Source organism: Entelurus aequoreus, linkage group LG28 (assembly GCF_033978785.1).
Source record: "Entelurus aequoreus isolate RoL-2023_Sb linkage group LG28, RoL_Eaeq_v1.1, whole genome shotgun sequence".
In the NCBI taxonomy this organism is placed as follows: domain Eukaryota; kingdom Metazoa; phylum Chordata; class Actinopteri; order Syngnathiformes; family Syngnathidae; genus Entelurus; species Entelurus aequoreus.
Genome location: NC_084758.1, coordinates 1,345,072 through 1,363,638, shown reverse-complemented (window position 1 = coordinate 1,363,638; position 18,567 = coordinate 1,345,072). Strand labels below are relative to the sequence as shown.

General features: G+C 40.8%; 1 protein-coding gene across 1 annotated transcript in view; it reads left to right on the top strand.

Moving 5' to 3' along the window:
• The window catches only part of fat4 (FAT atypical cadherin 4), a 190,440-nt gene that overhangs the window by 154,429 nt on the left and 17,444 nt on the right, over positions 1-18,567 (top strand). Inside the window, exons 9-13 of the mRNA XM_062039710.1 lie at positions 1,371-5,720; positions 6,871-6,975; positions 7,081-7,388; positions 11,498-11,583; positions 18,318-18,497. Of these exons, the coding sequence (XP_061895694.1) occupies positions 1,371-5,720; positions 6,871-6,975; positions 7,081-7,388; positions 11,498-11,583; positions 18,318-18,497 (5,029 nt within the window). The remainder of the gene's footprint in view (positions 1-1,370; positions 5,721-6,870; positions 6,976-7,080; positions 7,389-11,497; positions 11,584-18,317; positions 18,498-18,567) is intronic.

The following is an 18,567-nucleotide window of genomic DNA, read 5'->3' as shown; positions in this document are numbered from 1 at the left end:
ACTCAAGTTAGTGGCCATTAATTGTACCAAAAATCTGAATATGTGCACAGCAATTACTTGTATGACCCAATCCAAACAACCTTCCCTTGTCATGGTGCAGAAAAAAAAATTCAACCAGCACAAAAATTCAACAAAAATGGTCAGACATAACACGCCCTGCTCATTGAACTTTGTGGGTATTATAAAAAAAACGTCTAATCAGCATAAAAAAGTCAAAACCAATTTAAATCCATTATAAGGGATGATGGGAAAATGCAAAACACTCTCTCCACACTTATCCATTTTTGGCACATTTTAGCTGCTTGATATTTCTGATTGATTAAAAAACCTTAATATATATATATATATATATATATATATATATATATATATATACATGTTTCCACTACAGAGGGGCCCACTCAAATACACTAAATTAGTTATCTTACTCTAAATATAAATGAATAAATTGAATAAAAATACATTCCAAACTTAATAATAATTTATATTAAGTATATTTGTTAAACTGCCAATACAATTAAAATGCAAATTAAATGACAGCTTTACCACTTTATTCATAGTTGTTGCGATAAAATTTAGCTCCAGACTTCATCTGCTTGATGTTGTCATTACTGCCACAAGTGGTTGAAAAATGTATTACAACTGCGGCCCACACGGACCACAGCTTAGAGACACATATCTTTGGCGGCCCTATTGTCAAGAAACATTGCAGCACAATACCTTAGATTGTCTATTTACCTGTAAATTCTAGTATGCTTGAAAGTGCTTAATTAAGCCAAAAATATTTCAAATGTGCTTAAATATGTAGCAAATTTGTGACAAATAATAGTTCATAGTCAAAATGCGCAACAGTAAGCAACCAGAATATGATTTTTTTAAATAAATGTGTTTGAAAAGGCAAAATAGAAGGACATTTCTCGCGGAAAAGGGTTGAGGGACAACTGTAATCATAGAATATTATTTTGGTGGATTATGTTAATGTATACATATTTGTCAATTTTTATGAGTAAAATGTATTGATAAAAACAATTTGAAATAGAGTGTGGCAAAATATACATTTTTGTTAAGACAATGTTCGAATGATGAGAATATAAAAAGTATATTTATAAAAAGTGTTCCTCAATCATTTTTAGTATTTAAAATATTTTAGTAGTATTAATGATTGTATACGTTATTCATAACTACTCCTGTTGTAATAATAATCCATTTCTTATTTGTTGTCTTTATTTGATAACTTTTATATATAAGTAATATGCAGTAAATATTTGAGCTTTAAAAGTCGAATGTCATTGGAATGTTTATAAATATTTGACAAAGTTTTGAATTGTATATCTGCTATTTGAATGTGTATTTCCTGTCTTCATGTTCAGGGTCTTTGGTGTTTGCTGTTACCGTCACCGATGAAGACTCCGGCGCCAACGCCCAGCTGCACTACTCCCTGCTCGGACGCAACTTTGACAAGTTCAAGATCGACCCCGTGCGAGGTGCCATCACTGCCAACGACAAGCTGACGGGGACCTCGGAGGTCACCCTTACGGTCCGCGTTAAAGACGGCGGAGCCAACCCTAAAACCGACACAACCACCGTGACCGTACGCTTTGTCAACGGAGGCAACTTTCCCGTCATCAAGCTGAAGGAGCGCGCCTTCACCTTCCCTGAGAGCCAGCCCACCAACCACCATGTCACCACCGTGACCGGGTCTTCCAGGAGGGGCGGGCCGCTGTCCTACTACATTGCCAGCGGCAACCTGGACAACGCCTTTCACATTGACCAGCTTTCGGGCGAGTTGATCATCCGACATCCGCTGGATTACGAACACATCCAGAAGTACGTGCTGTGGATCGAGGCCAGAGATCAAGGCTTTCCCCCTTATTCTTCTTATGAGCGAGTGGACGTCACCGTGCTGGACGTCAATGACAATCACCCGGTGTTTGACAAGGATCCCTTCCATGCTGACATACTAGAGAACCTGTCCCCGCAGCGGGTTCTCATGGTCTCTGCCGTGGATCTCGATGACGGACCTAACGGGCAACTGGAGTACGCCATCATGGATGGCAACAAGGAGAACAGCTTCAGCATTAGTCGAGCCACTGGTGAAATACGAAGCACCAGGCCTCTTGATCGTGAGAAGGTGGCCCAGTACACTTTGAAAGTCAAAGCCACCGACAGAGGGTTGCCGTCTAAAAACTCAGCGGTCAAAGTGCTTATAAGTGTTCTTGATGTAAACGACAATGCGCCCAGGTTTTCTAAGATATTCAGCGCTACTGTGGCTGAGAACGCACCCGTGGGTTATACTGTCACCAGAGTCACCACCACAGATGAGGATGCCGGCGCTAACGCTATTAGTCGCTACTCCATCACAGACACCAGCCTTCCGTTCAGCATCAACGCAAACACGGGTGACATAACCATCAGTAGGCCACTCAACCGGGAGGACACAAACCATTACATCATCAAAGTGTCCGCCCATGACTCCGGTTGGACAGTTAGCACGGATGTCACAATATTCATAACAGATATCAACGACAATGCCCCGAGGTTTAGTCGCCCGTCGTACTACCTGGACTACCCTGAGCTGACAGACGTGGGCTCCTTGGTCACACGGGTGTCAGCCACCGATCCTGACGAGGGCTTTAATGGCAAAATATTCTACTTTATTCGCTCTCAGTCTGAGTACTTCAGAATTAACGCCAGTTCAGGAGAAATATTTGTGAAGCAGCAGTTGAGGTATCAGAATTCCACGGGTGCTAGTAGCCTGAACATCAACCGCCACAGTTTCATTGTCACAGCCTCAGACCGAGGGCTCAAGCCTTTGATGAGTGAGACAACAGTCATTGTGAACATTGTAGACAGTAACGATAATCCTCCAGAGTTCGATTTCCCGAGCTACTTTACTCCTGTCACAAAAAGTGTCAAGGTTGGTACCAGACTGGTGAGGGTCGTAGCTCACGACAAAAAAGACTTTGGCCTCAACTCTGAGGTTGAGTACTTGGTTACAGGAGGTAATAGTTCGAGTAAATTTAAATTAGATAAAATGAACGGGTGGATAAGTGTTGCGTCGCCTCTCCAGTCTGACATAAATAAGCTTTTCCTTATGGTTATCACAGCCAGCGACAAAGGAAACCCACCTTTGTCAGCAGAAACTGCAGTGCGAATTGCGGTGACTGAGGAAAACCACCACACGCCCGAGTTCTCACAAAGCCAAATCTCAGCAACAGTGCCTGAAAGTCTTGTTGTGGGGACAGCAATAAGGACTCTATCAGCCAGAGACAAGGATAAAGATATGAACGGCCTCATCAAGTACAATATCACATCAGGCAACCACAAGGGGCTGTTTGCACTTAATAACAAAACTGGCGTGTTATTGCTAGCTCAGCCTTTGGATTTCGAGGCGCAGCAACAACACGAGCTTAGAGTTTCTGCCACCGATGGTGGTTGGATTGCAAAAAGCAGCTATGTGACTGTCATAATTCATGTGACTGATGTGAACGACAACCCTCCAATGTTTAATCCAGATGAGTACTTCCCCATTGTTCAGGAGAACGTTCCGAGTGGCACCACTGTGGTGAAAATGAACGCCACTGACAAGGATTCAGGCGTTAACGCAGTCATGGCCTACGTAATACAATCATCAGACAGTGACCTCTTTGTTATTGATCCCAACACGGGGATCATTACCACACAGGGATTCTTGGACTATGAGGCTAAGCAGGTCTACCATCTCACAGTTAAGGCTTTTAACGTTCCTGACGAGGAGCGCTGCAGCTTTGCCAACGTCAACATCCAGCTAAAGGGAGCCAACGAATACGTGCCCCGCTTTGTCTCCAAAGAATACTATTTTGAAATATCCGAAGCTGCTCCAAAAGGCACAGTGGTCGGAGAAGTTTTTGCCAGTGATCGTGACCAAGGTGAGGATGGAGTGGTTTACTACCTCATTTTTGGGAAAAGCAGGAAGAAAGGCTTTGGGATCAACAAGAAAACGGGCCAAATTTATGTCACGGGTGTGCTGGACCGTGAGAAGGAGGAGAAGATTTCACTTAAAGTGTTGGCCAAAAATGCTGGCGCAATTCTCGGGGCCGATATCGATGAGGTTTATGTCAACATCACAATCCTCGATGCCAACGATCCTCCTGTCTTTTCCCAGGAGCTGTACGACGTACAGGTTAGTGAAGGTCTCTCGCCAGGTGGTCTGGTTACCTTTGTGAGTGCCGAGGACTCAGACTCTGTACCAAGCTGGAGCAGATTTTCATACTCTGTTGCACCAGACTTTGATAACAAGGTTTTCACAATGAATCCAAAGACTGGCCAAGTGTCTGTCGCAGCAGTGCTAGACAGAGAAACAACTCCTGTGTATAATCTGACCCTGCTGGCTGTGGATACTGGCACACCTCCTTCTACTGGAAGCGCCACGCTGATTGTGAACCTGGAAGATATCAATGATAACGGTCCAAGCTTGACAACCACGTATGCTGAGGTGATGGAGAACCAGAAGTCTGGCACAGCTGTCACTATATTAACAGCTTCCGATCCAGATTTACCGCCCAATCAAGGACCTTACATATACAGCCTCCTCAGTTCTGGCTCTGCCAACAGTTATTTCCACCTAAGTCCAGCTGGAGCGCTAACCACAAGTCGGGAGATTGACAGAGAACAGATTAGTGACTTCTATCTCTCCGTGGTGATCAAGGACTCTGGTGTACCTCAAATGTCCTCCACAGGAACCATTCACGTCAAAATAAATGACCAGAATGACAACCCCTCAGAGCCGAGGTCAGTGGAAATCTTTGTTCACTATTTCGGAAATATATTTTCTGGCGGTTCTTTGGGAAATGTAAAACCCCAAGACCCTGACATTCAAGATAGGTTCCACTGTTCCCTAATTCCAGCTTCCTCTGCTCTCTTTAACATTCCTACTGGAACTTGTAAACTTAACTCAAAAGCACGTTCAACAGATGGAAACTTTGAATTAACTGTACGAAGCAGTGACGGCGTCCACGGTCCAGTCAGCAACACAGCCAGAGTCCTCTTCATGGGCTTCACAAATGCCACAGTAGATAACAGCATTCTGATCCGTCTCCAATCTCATGGCGTCAAAAACTTCCTCACCAACCACTACCTCAGCTTCTTACGCATTTCCAACTCACAGCTGGCAGGACTCGGCACCGGAGTCCTGCTTTACGGCGTGTTTGAGCTCAACAACCAGACTTTCGTGATGGCAGCTATTAAACGGGGCCACGGGCAGTACGTGAACCCCAGTGGTGTAGCCACCTTCTTTCAAAGCATTAAAGACATTTTGAATAGACAGAGTGGAGTGCTAATAGATGCCGTGGACCACGATCCCTGCACGCATAACCCATGCCAGTACGGGGGCAGCTGCAAGAGGCATCTCACAGTTGGACCCGATATGAAGACAGAAGAAAGTGCCCCTGTAATCCTTGTTGCCAACCACCCCTTCCAGCCGTACGCTTGCAGCTGCAGGCCAGGATACGCCGGAGCTGTGTGTGAGACCGACATCGACGAGTGCCAGCCATCTCCTTGCCACAATGGCGGCACCTGCCACAACCTGGTGGGGGGTTTCTCCTGCACCTGTCCTGATGGTTTCACCGGCATGGCCTGCGAGAGGGACATCAACGAATGCCATTCCAATCCTTGCAAGAACGGGGCGCTGTGCCAGAACTTCCCCGGCGGCTTCAACTGCCTCTGCAAATCCGGATTTGCAGGTACTCCACACACACACACACACACACAAGTCATGTTCTCTGTCTGAGCACTCAGTCACTGTGAGGGATAAAGTCTACACTGCCATGCAATCATTTATCTTCTGGCAGCTTTTGGTCCAAAGACAATATTTGCTCTGAGGTGTTACAGTCATCTGCTGCCAGAAACACTTTTAGATTACTGGGGGGGGTATCAGCTGCCATGTTTGCTTTAATAACATGAATGATGTGGATCTGACCCTCTAAGTATCACATTGCTGACCACACACAGACATAATTATCCAACAGGATTGACTAATCAAGAATTCAGTCGTTTGACAAATTGTCAGCTTTATAAAACAACCAATCCGGCCTTTAATGTTTGGATGTTAACGACCGCTCGGACTTATTATCCCCGATAAGAAGGGGGTCTTGATTTTAATTGGACTTACTCGTCGTCCAGTCGCCACATCTGAAAGGCATTTTCAAAGCCGGCAATTTCCCCAAGTCAAGTCATTACTGTCCATTTTTATTATGAGAATAAAAAACGAGCAGGTCTTTAGTTTTCATGAAGATGAATGACCCTCCTGAGGAAATGCACCTATTGACTTACAGTAGTTTGTATGCCCGCGCTGTGAACTTTCCTCTTCCTGTTTTCCCGAGCTGGCTCTTGGCAGCCGGTTCCCTTTCCATTAAACAACTTTTTTTTCTTCACGATTTATAGGCAGAATTTTATTTTTGATGTCTCGCACCATCTTTCAATGCGCCTTGTCCATTAGCGTGATCATAAATGCCACATGTCTTGAGTCTTATTGTTATGATCAGTGTCACATTGGTGGTACTTTGGCACACTTTATTTCAGCATGTTCGTGGTGGATGTTTGCCTTTCATTCACTTCATCCAACGGTCATTTGAGCTCAGATTGGGTCCTTTGAAGAAGTATATGCCAATTATGTAAGACTTTTCTTCCCTGTTGAGAGACCAAATCTAACATGATATCTTGACTAAATAGAAAAACAGGCAGAGTTTCACTTTGCTGTCACGTACCGTGTATTAGCAAACGCGGAGAAGAAGCGTTAGGTTATTTGTTGGACTCGCAACCAGGTGATGAAAGCTGGTCCAGTAGGGAACGTTCCATTCCATTCATTTGATGTATGTTGTTCTGTGAACCCAGGCAAAACATGTGATTCCATCATCAATCACTGTGAGTGTAACCCATGTTTTAATGGCGGGTCCTGTCAGAACCGGGTGGATGGATATTACTGTCATTGCCCATTTGGTGAGTAACTTTCATGTGCTCATTTCATGTTGCATAATCATTTGTGTGCTGAAGAAGTTGTGTTCTACCTGGAAATGAGTCTAAATCCTCTTGTTTTGACCGCAGGGGTCTTCGGCAAACATTGCGAACTGAACAGCTATGGCTTCGAGGAGCTGTCCTACATGGAGTTCCCATCCCTGGACCCCAACAACAACTACATCTACGTCAAGTTTGCTACCCTGAAGAACGACGCCTTGCTCATGTACAACCACGACAACCAGACCGGAGACAAGGCGGAGTTTTTGGCCCTGGAGATCTTCGAGGGACGGATGCGCTTCTCCTTCAACTTGGGAAGTGGAACGTACACATTGATGACTATGATTAAAGTGTCGGACGGCCATTTCCACACGGTCATCGCCAGGAGAGCCGGCATGGTAAGAACTTCTGCGTCTTAAAGCAATAGCTCAATTGCAAGAACGGCGGGAAAGAAGAGACAGTTTACATCCTGAGGTTTCTTGGCTAAACAGCAGCCAGTTTGTTGTTTGCACCATCAGATAATTGCAGCCTCTCGAACCGCCAGTTGCTCGGCTTACAGCTCCTACGGCTTGTAATTACAATTCTATTGCTCGCTGTGATTTACAAGATGAGCATCTAAAAAAGAATGAGAGGCTTCACTCTGCCAGACACGCAGCAGCAGCAAGGAAATTGAGGGGATCCATCCAAGCCCTGTCAAAGCTTTTAAAAAACAGCCGTCCCGCTGGACTGCAGATCTCTTATTTCCCACAGAGCATTGGGACCTGCATTAGGAACCTGGTAGAACAGTTCATTTGTCTGGTTTGTAGGTGGTGTTGAGTGACAGCTTGGAACGGAATACAGGACTGTGGAGGTGGAAGGGATTTGGATGTCGCCAGAGCGAGCCAATCTTTGATTAGCGTGGATTGTGGTCGTCCCAACGAGATGAAGGTGCAGTCAACGCCCTTATAAGGAAGGCCAGCAAACGAGCCAGTCCCAAACTCCAGCAACTGACAAAGACCAGTAAGAAAGGTTTGATTAGGGAGACAAACAAACACAACAAAGGTTGTGTGAACAAAGAGCTCAACAAATGGAGTTTGACAAACGTGTGCGTGATTGGGACCGACGGTGGACTCTTAAATAGTTTCACACTCCTTCCAGCCACAAGGAAAACAATGAGCTGCTCTGCTCAAGTTTCCTCAGCGTCACACAACTTTCAAAGGCATGAAAAAAAATACCCAAAACAAATCCAGCTCACTGCGGCAAGACATGAGATATCTCGCCGCGTTTATAAGGCCTTTGATTGCTCCAAGTTCATACAATGTTCATGTGCTCCGGACATGTTTTATAGCGCGTCAGAAAGGGTTGTGCAGAGTGCTCCGTGTTTACTTAAGAAAAGGTGCAGTACCGGCTCATTTTTCTGGTTGTAATTGTCCTCTCAGCAGCGAGTGTGAGGACAGATTTACTGTAAGGTTGTACGGCCATGCATGCATTTGCTGGACACGTATCATTAAAGTCAGCAGTCATTCTATTTGCTGTCCTCAAGGGACAAGACGGGAGAAATGAAAGGTGGGAGTTGGGAATGTCACACACTACATGTTGGAATTCAGCAGCCAGACCGGCTGTAGAGCACACTCACTTGCCTTGCCAGATATTTACACAACAACACGTCTATTAAGAGTTGGGGAAATGATGGATTCTTGGTTGCCTCTTGATTGGACGACAAACGTCCACATATGGATTATTGAAGTATATGTTCAATGAGATGCTTGTAAAATGCAGATATAGCACGGAGATGAGATGCCGTGCTAAGCGCTATGCTCGGGCTGCAGCTATCCATTATTTTACTATTCCAGCACTCTATCGATTAGTTTGTTGGATGAAACACACTTTATAGCCTCAATGCCTATTTTAAGGAAAATAGTTGAAATAAACAAAGATTTTTGTATTTGCAATAACCTTTATTATCTTTTTACCTTGTTTTACGTTCTACATTCCCCTTTTTTTTTAACCTTTTATTTACCTTCTTTTGCCTCAGACAAGCGGTAGAAAATGGATGGATGGACCTTTTCTTTACCTTCCTTCTATTTAACTTCTTTTACCATTTATTTACTTTCATTTCCCTTTTTTACCTTCTATTTAACTTATTTTACATGTTGTATTCATACTTTTACCTTTGATTTACCTTCTATTTACATTCTTTAGCGCCTTGCATGGCAGCTCCCGCCATCAGTGTGTGAATGTGGAAATGGTGTCAAAGCGCTTTGAGTTCCTTAAAAAGGTATAAAAGCGCTATACAAGTATAACCCATTACATTCTTTAACCTTTTTTTACTTGTTTCCATTTGATTTACTACTTTTACATACTATTTGCCTTCTTTTCACCATTTATTTACCTTCCATTTCCCTTTTACATTTTATTTACCTTCTTTTAACTTGTATTTACTACCTTTACTATCTATTCACCTTGTTTGACCTTTTATTTAACTTATTTGACTTTTGAATTGAATTGAAGTATTTATTTGAAACCTGCACAGTACAACAACACATTTGTTTTACATCTTGGCAGAGACATTTATGCAAGGCTTGAAAAGGGTTGGATGAAGCAGATGTTTATAATATGATAATGATATTGCGATAATTCCCGACGGTTAGTAATACCATTTAATTGTTTAATGACCGAAAAACCGTCATTTATTAATGCATTTTCGGCAACAGGAAGTCAGGCGCATGCGCACTAGCGGTGTTTGGGTGGATGATCATGGCGGACCAACGACACCAACTTTGCTGCGAAGGTTTCCCCTCGGAGTAAACAAAGCCAAGCGCTTGGTTTAACCTCATTTTCCCTCGCTTCCCGCCGTGCGTTTAAGAGTCACTGCTGTGTTTAGATGGAGACAAGTGTGGACAATATTGGAGACACACTAAAAGTACACAGCCAAGGAGAAAAGTATTTGATGTTTTGCAGAAGGTGATGTGTCGTGAACGTTGTCACAACTTGTTTATAAAGTCTTTACTTTATTTAACTGTATCAGTCTTCAAATAACATCAATACTACCGGTAGCTATAATGTTCTGTCATCTCATCCAATTGAACGCAGGCGGTGAAGATGGTTTATTCGATGTGAGAGGTATCACTATGGTTTTTTTTGTTGTTGTAGGCCAAACTGTTGTACTTAACCACTAGTGAGGCGTTGGAGAAGAACAAAGCTTGTTTATTAGACTTCATCTTCATTAGCCAAACTGCTCTGTGTTTTATTTTGATATCAAAAAGTAAACACCAGGTTTTTTTTATATTAATAGTTTTTTTTCATGTCACTTCAAAAATCATTTATGTGACACATCATTTTGTTAATATGTTATTGTGTACAGTTAATTCCTATATGACATATTTCTGCTCAAACTCATAATGGATCTGTCCCGATACATCATCTACAATCTACATGATGTATATAACTTAAAAAAAATAAAAATAAAAATTCTCTCTGTCAAAATGTAAAAATAGAGATAAAGGCATCAAGTAATGACAAAAAGCTGACAAGTCGATGTTATTAAAGAATAAAAAAAACCTAATATTTGTCTATAAATATATGGATAAAGTTTATCTATAGTCTTTTTATTAGACATTACAAATGACATTACCTTCACACCACAACACTATCAGTAATCATGATTTCAATATTGATAACAATAATCACAGCCCTAGATCTCATACATGAACTCCTGTAAGGCAACACTTGCCTTTACCTTAAAAAGTTTAAATTCGAGGCCTATAAATGGAAGCTTTTTTCTAATTGAACAATCGATTAATGGTTGCACCCCTACGCTAAGCTAGCTTGAAGAACAGAAGACTAACTGGAACTGTGTGACACCTGAGAGTAACCAGCTAGGAAAGGGAAATTAAGTAAATAAACAAAGAATATTGTGAGACTTAGATCAGGAAGAGTAGAAACCATTTTTATCATGACAATTAGTCACGTAGACACATAGCTTAGTGGGCTGCTACAGTGCTCACATATGTAGTTTTATATATATATATATATATATATATATATATATATATATATATATATATATATATATATATATATATATATATATATATATATATATATATATATATATAAAAGAATCTTTGTAAAAAGTGATTGTATTTCTTTCCCTCTGAAGATACAGTAGATCCAGTAATGCTAACTTAGGCTAATGGCAGCCAGGCTAACCAAAGCTACTTTCTTTAGCATATCATAAAGGAGTTTGGCCTCTTCCTGAGGCGATTGGGTTCCATGCCAAAAGCCTTAGAAGACGCAGAAGGTTTGGGCTGGAAAATTCCATTTTGAAGAGAAATGTCCCCAAAGCAGAGCGACACTGATGCAACACTCACTGAGCCAATCAGATCCCAGGATCCAACGCAGTCCTCTGATTGGTTGCCATCAGCCAATCAGAGCTCACTTCACTGGTGGCATAATTGAATGAAGTTTGTTGTATTTCTGTCATACGTGGTTTCAGTGAGGCTAATATTTGACTTGTGGTCCTCAGGCGGCGTCGCTGACGGTGGATCTGTGCGGAGAAAACCAGGAAGCAGGCTACTGTGCCGTCAGCAACGTGGCCGTGCACACCGACTGGTGAGGCCACACAACACCATGTCAGCATACAGCTGCAATATGCTCACTTCTTGCTTCATGGTGGACTTGTCTGTGCCCTAAAGCAGAGGTCTACCCCAAGAGGTATGGTAGTAAGTCAGCAAATAATGGGAGCTGGGTATGGTAGTAAGTCAGCAAATAATGGGAACTGGGTATGGCAGTAAGTCAGCAAATAATGGGAGCTGGGTATGGTAGTTAGTCAGCAAATAATGGGAGCTGGGTATGGTAGTAAGTCAGCAAATAATAGGAGCTGGGTATGGTAGTAAGTCAGCAAATAATAGGAGCTGGGTATGGTAGTAAGTCAGCAAATAATGGGAACTGGGTATGGTAGTTAGTCAGCAAATAATGGGAGCTGGGTATGGTAGTAAGTCAGCAAATAATGGGAGCTGAGTATGGTAGTAAGTCAGCAAATAATGGGAGCTGGGTATGGTAGTTACCCAGCTCCCATTATTTGCTGACTATGGTAGTAAGTCAGTAAATAATGGGAACTGGGTATGGTAGTTAGTCAGCAAATAATGGGAGCTGGGTATGGTAGTAAGTCAGCAAATAATAGGAGCTGGGTATGGTAGTAATTTAGCAAATAATGGGAGCTGGGTATGGTAGTAAGTCAGTAAATAATGGGAGCTGGGTATGGTAGTTAGTCAGCAAATAATGGGAGCTGGGTATGGTAGTTAGTCAGCAAATAATGGGAGCTGGGTATGGTAGTTAGTCAGCAAATAATGGGAGCTGGGTATGGTAGTTAGTCAGCAAATAATGGGAGCTGGGTATGGTAGTTAGTCAGCAAATAATGGGAGCTGGGTATGGTAGTAAGTCAGCAAATAATGGGAGCTGGGTATGGTAGTAAGTCAGCAAATAATGGGAGCTGGGTATGGTAGTTAGTCAGCAAATAATGGGAGCTGGGTATGGTAGTTAGTCAGCAAATAATGGGAGCTGGGTATGGCAGTAAGTCAGCAAATAACGGGAGCTGGGTATGGTAGTTAGTCAGCAAATAATGGGAGCTGGGTATGGTAGTAAGTCAGTAAATAATGGGAGCTGGGTATGGTAGTTAGTCAGCAAATAATGGGAGCTGGGTATGGTAGTAAGTCAGCAAATAATAGGAGCTGGGTATGGTAGTAATTTAGCAAATAATGGGAGCTGGGTATGGTAGTTAGTCAGCAAATAATGGGAGCTGGGTATGGTAGTTAGTCAGCAAATAATGGGAGCTGGGTATGGTAGTAATTTAGCAAATAATGGGAGCTGGGTATGGTAGTTAGTCAGCAAATAATGGGAGCTGGGTATGGTAGTAAGTCAGCAAATAATGGGAACTGGGTATGGCAGTAAGTCAGCAAATAATGGGAGCTGGGTATGGTAGTTAGTCAGCAAATAATGGGAGCTGGGTATGGCAGTAAGTCAGCAAATAATGGGAACTGGGTATGGTAGTTAGTCAGCAAATAATGGGAGCTGGGTATGGCAGTAAGTCAGCAAATAATGGGAGCTGGGTATGGTAGTAAGTCAGTAAATAATGGGAGCTGGGTATGGTAGTTAGTCAGCAAATAATGGGAACTGGGTATGGCAGTAAGTCAGCAAATAATGGGAGCTGGGTATGGTAGTAAGTCAGTAAATAATGGGAGCTGGGTATGGTAGTTAGTCAGCAAATAATGGGAGCTGGGTATGGTAGTTAGCAGAGGTGGGACCAAGTCATTGTTTTGCAAGTCACAAGTAAGTCTCAAGTCTTTGCCCTCAAGTCTCGAGTCAAGTCCCGAGTCAAGACAGGCAAGTCCCAAGTCAAGTCCAAAGTCAAGACTGGAAAGTCTCAAGTCAAGTCCCAAGTCCGGCATTTTAAGTTTCGAGTCCTTTCAAGTCTTTTTAACCACAGACTAATATATTTACACAGATTGTGTATGCTTTTAAAACGCTGTATTTATTTATTAAAACAAGTGCATTTAAAATTGCAGGGACTGTATATCCCTAGCAGACTGTATTGATATATATTGATATATAATGTAGGAACCAAAAATATTAATAACAGAAAGAAACAACCCCATTTGTGCGAATGAGTGTGAATGAGTGTAAATGGGGGAGGGAGGTTTTTTGGGTTGGTGCACTAATTGTAAGTGTATCTTGTGTTTTTTATGTTGATTTAATTTTAAAAAAAAATAGTAATAATAATTTTTTGTATTTTTTTATTTCTTGTGCGGCCCAGTACCAATCGATCCACGGACCGGTACCGGACCGCGGCCCGGTGGTTGGGGACCACTGTGTTAAAGTATTTGGCAGAGGCTTTTATCCAAAGCGACATACATAAAAAATACATACAAAATAATCACTGTAAACATGATCATTTAAGGGAAGAATGTAATACAAAATATCAATAAAAAGTGTCAAGACAGAATAAACTCTCTGCTGCTGCAGCAACAGAGATACAGTCTATAGGTCTCTAAGATATATAGATATCTATACATTGTTTATGTAGAATATACGCATATTTATATAACCTAATCATATTGTTTCTTGAATTTAAAAATAGATGACCGTTTTTCCCGCATCTCTGGGATTATACTCCCAGTTTTGATCTCGGACGTCTGGTCATTTATAGCATATAAGAATATTTTATTACTGTTAAACAAACTATTAATATTAAAACACGCCAAAACATGTGTCCTTTATCATAGCTACACGTATGACGAAAAAGCGTGTGAAAATGAGTGGTATTCAGTGAGGTAAAATGAATTAAATGCGCTGACAGTTCATTGCTCCTGCCAAATGAATTGCACTGAGTGGAGCGGATCACCACTCCAAGATGGCGGCCCGCGTCTCGTCTGCGCCAGTAGGCAGTAGCGCTCCATGCTGCGTCTACTTATAAGATGTCTATGGTTATAGTATTAGCAGTGAGTTTACAGCCTCACTGATTTAACAACACAGCAAATAAAAGTCACGTTACTTAGCCAATAAACGTTAGCTTACATTCAAAACTTACCGTTCTGTTTGCAACTTCAAATGTCGAACGAAGTTGGAAGTTGTTGCAATTCGTTTTTTGTTGACCAAGTCGTAGTTTTAATACCCGAACGAAACTATCTTTGACGTGATTTTTCCTCACTGGCGCGTTGTTTGAGAGCTATTCTTCGTTGGTTGTTCTGCAATTTGATTGGATGAATGCCGTGGGATGAAAACAATGTGGATCTAATTTGATTGGCTGTTGTACTGACAGACACACACGCTGAGAGAGCGCACACTCCCTGACAGACACACACACCGACACACGTACACTTTGGAAGATACGGAGCGCTCCCGAATAACTTTTTAATCGTTGGGTTTTGGGGAAAGTAGCAAGTCATGTCAAGTCAAAAGGCTCAAGTCCAAGTGAAGTCACAAGTCATTGATGTTAAAGTCCAAGTCGAGTTGCAAGTCTCTTTACATTTTGTCAAGTCGAGTCTAAAGTCATCAAATTCATGACTCGAGTCTGACTCGAGTCCAAGTCATGTGACTCGAGTCCACACCTCTGGTAGTTAGTCAGCAAATAATGGGAGCTGGGTATGGTAGTTAGTCAGCAAATAATGGGAGCTGGGTATGGTAGTTAGTCAGCAAATAATGGGAGCTGGGTATGGTAGTTAGTCAGCAAATAATGGGAGCTGGGTATGGTAGTAAGTCAGCAAATAATGGGAGCTGGGTATGGTAGTAAGTCAGCAAATAATGGGAGCTGGGTATGGTAGTTAGTCAGCAAATAATGGGAGCTGGGTATGGTAGTTAGTCAGCAAATAATGGGAGCTGGGTATGGTAGTAAGTCAGCAAATAATGGGAGCTGGGGGGGTGAATACGTTGGTGTTAATTAGTCGGGTGAATACATTGGTGTTAATTGGTCGGGTGAATAAGTTGGTGTAAATTAGTCGGGTGAATACGTTGGTGTTAATTGGTTGGGTGAATAAGTTGGTTTTTATTGGTTGGGTGAATAAGTTGGTGTTAATTGGTTGGGTGAATAAGTTGGTGTTAATTGGTTGGGTGGATAAGTTGGTGTTAATTGGTTGGGTGAATAAGTTGGTGTTAATTGGTTGGGTAAATAAGTTGGTGTTAATTGGTTGGGTGAATACGTTGGTGGTAATTGGTTGGGTGAATAAGTTGGTGTTAATTGGTTGGGTGAATAAGTTGGTGTTAATTGGTTGGGTAAATAAATTGGTGTTAATTGGTTGGGTGAATAAGTTGGTGTAAATTAGTCGGGTGAATACGTTGGTGTTAATTGGTTGGGTGAATAAGTTGGTTTTTATTGGTTGGGTGAATAAGTTGGTGTTAATTGGTTGGGTGAATAAGTTGGTGTTAATTGGTTGGGTGGATAAGTTGGTGTTAATTGGTTGGGTGAATAAGTTGGTGTTAATTGGTTGGGTAAATAAGTTGGTGTTAATTGGTTGGGTGAATACGTTGGTGGTAATTGGTTGGGTGAATAAGTTGGTGTTAATTGGTTGGGTGAATAAGTTGGTGTTAATTGGTTGGGTAAATAAATTGGTGTTAATTGGTTGGGTGAATAAGTTGGTGTTAATTGGTTGGGTGAATAAGTTGGTGTTAATTGGTTGGGTGAATACGTTGGTGTTAATTGGTTGGTTGTGGACCATCTTGCAACATGGCCTGAAACAACACATGATATGTGACACAAAAGTGTGTGTGTGTGCACCATGAAAGAGTGTGTAGTGTTATATGTGACACAAAAGTGTGTGTGTGGACCACAAAAGTGTGTGTGTGTAGTGTTATATGTGACACAAAAGTGTGTGTGTGTGTAGTGTTATATGTGACACAAAAGTGTGTGTGTGGACCACAAAAGTGTGTGTGTGTAGTGTTATATGTGACACAAAAGTGTGTGTGTGGACCACAAAAGTGTGTGTGTGTAGTGTTATATGTGACACAAAAGTGTGTGTGTGGACCACAAAAGTGTGTGGGTGTAGTGTTATATGTGACACAAAAGTGTGTGGACCACAAAAGTGTGTGTGTGTAGTGTTATATGTGACACAAAAGTGTGTGGACCACAAAAGTGTGTGTGTGTAGTGTTATATGTGACACAAAAGTGTGTGTGTGGACCACAAAAGTGTGTGGGTGTAGTGTTATATGTGACACAAAAGTGTGTGTGTGTGTAGTGTTATATGTGACACAAAAGTGTGTGTGTAGTATTATATGTGACACAAAAGTGTGTGGACCACAAAAGTGTGTGTGTGGACCACAAAAGTGTGTGTGTAGTGTTATTAGTGGAGCTTCATTTGTGTCTTCATCACCAAAGTAGTTTATTTGACATGAAATGATGCTGACAATTTTATTCAATGAAAATGTTTGTCTTAAAAAACACACATTCAGTTTATTCACACAAAATAATAACATCAATTATGTTGGTAATAAATAATTAAATAATGTATTTAAAATATAAATAATGACACAAATTACATATAAAAATACAAATCAATAAATATGAGTGTTTTTACTATTTTTTAAATGATAATTATTTTCTCAATTAAAGTCATTTTATGTATTTATTATTTCAATAATAAATAATATTAATTAATTGGCATATCCATCCATTTTCTACCACTTGTCCCTTTCGGTGTGGCGGGGGGTGACGGAGCCTATCTCAGCTGCACATGGGCGGAAGGCGGGGTCCCCCTGGACAAGTCACCACCTCATCACAGGGCCAACACAGATGTACATAATTATAATATAAATAATGACACAAAGGATGTATGAAACAATACAAATCAATAAATGAGTGTTTTTATCATTATTATTTTCTCAAATAAAAAACAAATTTCATCTATTCATTATTTCAGTAATAAAAAATATTACATTACATAAAATAGTTATAATGTAATACAAATAAAAAATATAATGATTTTTTTTTGTAATTGTTGCCATAATTTAATCTCAATTAAAAACATGTTTAATTTTCTATTGTGGTAGTTAATAATATATTACTGAAATAATATTTTTATAACATAAATATCGATATAAAAGCAACAACACAAATTAATATGAATATTTTATTATACTGTAATTATTTTCTCAATAAAAAACAATTAGATTTTAAATGTTCTATTTCTGTAGTAAATAATAATATATCATTGAAATAATATGGTTATAATAGAAATAACACAAATGATGTATAAAATACAAAAACATGTAATAGCTTTTTTATTGTAATATAATCATTTTCTCAATGAAAAACATATTTATTTATATTTAATATAAATGACAGAAATGATATAAAATTGAAAATAATTGTTAGGATGATTATTTTCTGTATTCAATTTTTTTTTATTAAGTAGTTCGGTAATATATAATATATTAATTAAATGTAATTTTAATATATGTATAATTACACAAATAATATATAAATTGTTTTTTTATTGTTGATATAATTATTTTCTCAATCAAAACAAATTAATTTATCGATGTGTTATTTTTGGTAATAAATAATATATTAGTTAAATAATATAGTTCTGAATAATGACACAAATGATGTATACAAATACAAATGAATACTTGTAATTGTTATTGCTGTTGATATATTTATTTTTTCAATTAAAAACAATTCTTGAATACATTTTTTGATTATTCTGGTGTTAAAAAACAGAGAGTGTGTGTGTGTGTGTGTGTGTGTGTGTGTGTGTGTGTGTGTGTGTGTGTGTGTGTGTGTGTGTGTGTGTGTGTGTGTGTGTGTGTGTTAAAATGCTGCTTGCGTGACTCAAAGTGGTGTTTGTGTGTTGCAGGATTCTGGACGTGCAGCCCAACGGTCTGTGGGTGGGCGGCGTGGGGTCCTTGGAGTCCCTCCTCCATGGCCGCGGTCAGGTGGTGTCCCACGACTTTGTGGGCTGCATCATGGAGCTGGCCGTCAATGGCCGCCCGCTGGAGCCCAGTCAGGCGCTGGCATCGCGTGGCATCCTTGACAGGTGGGCTCGGGGCTCGGGTGCTTCCACCATCTTGTCCCCCTCGCTGCCATCTGTGCAATGGACTCTTTCA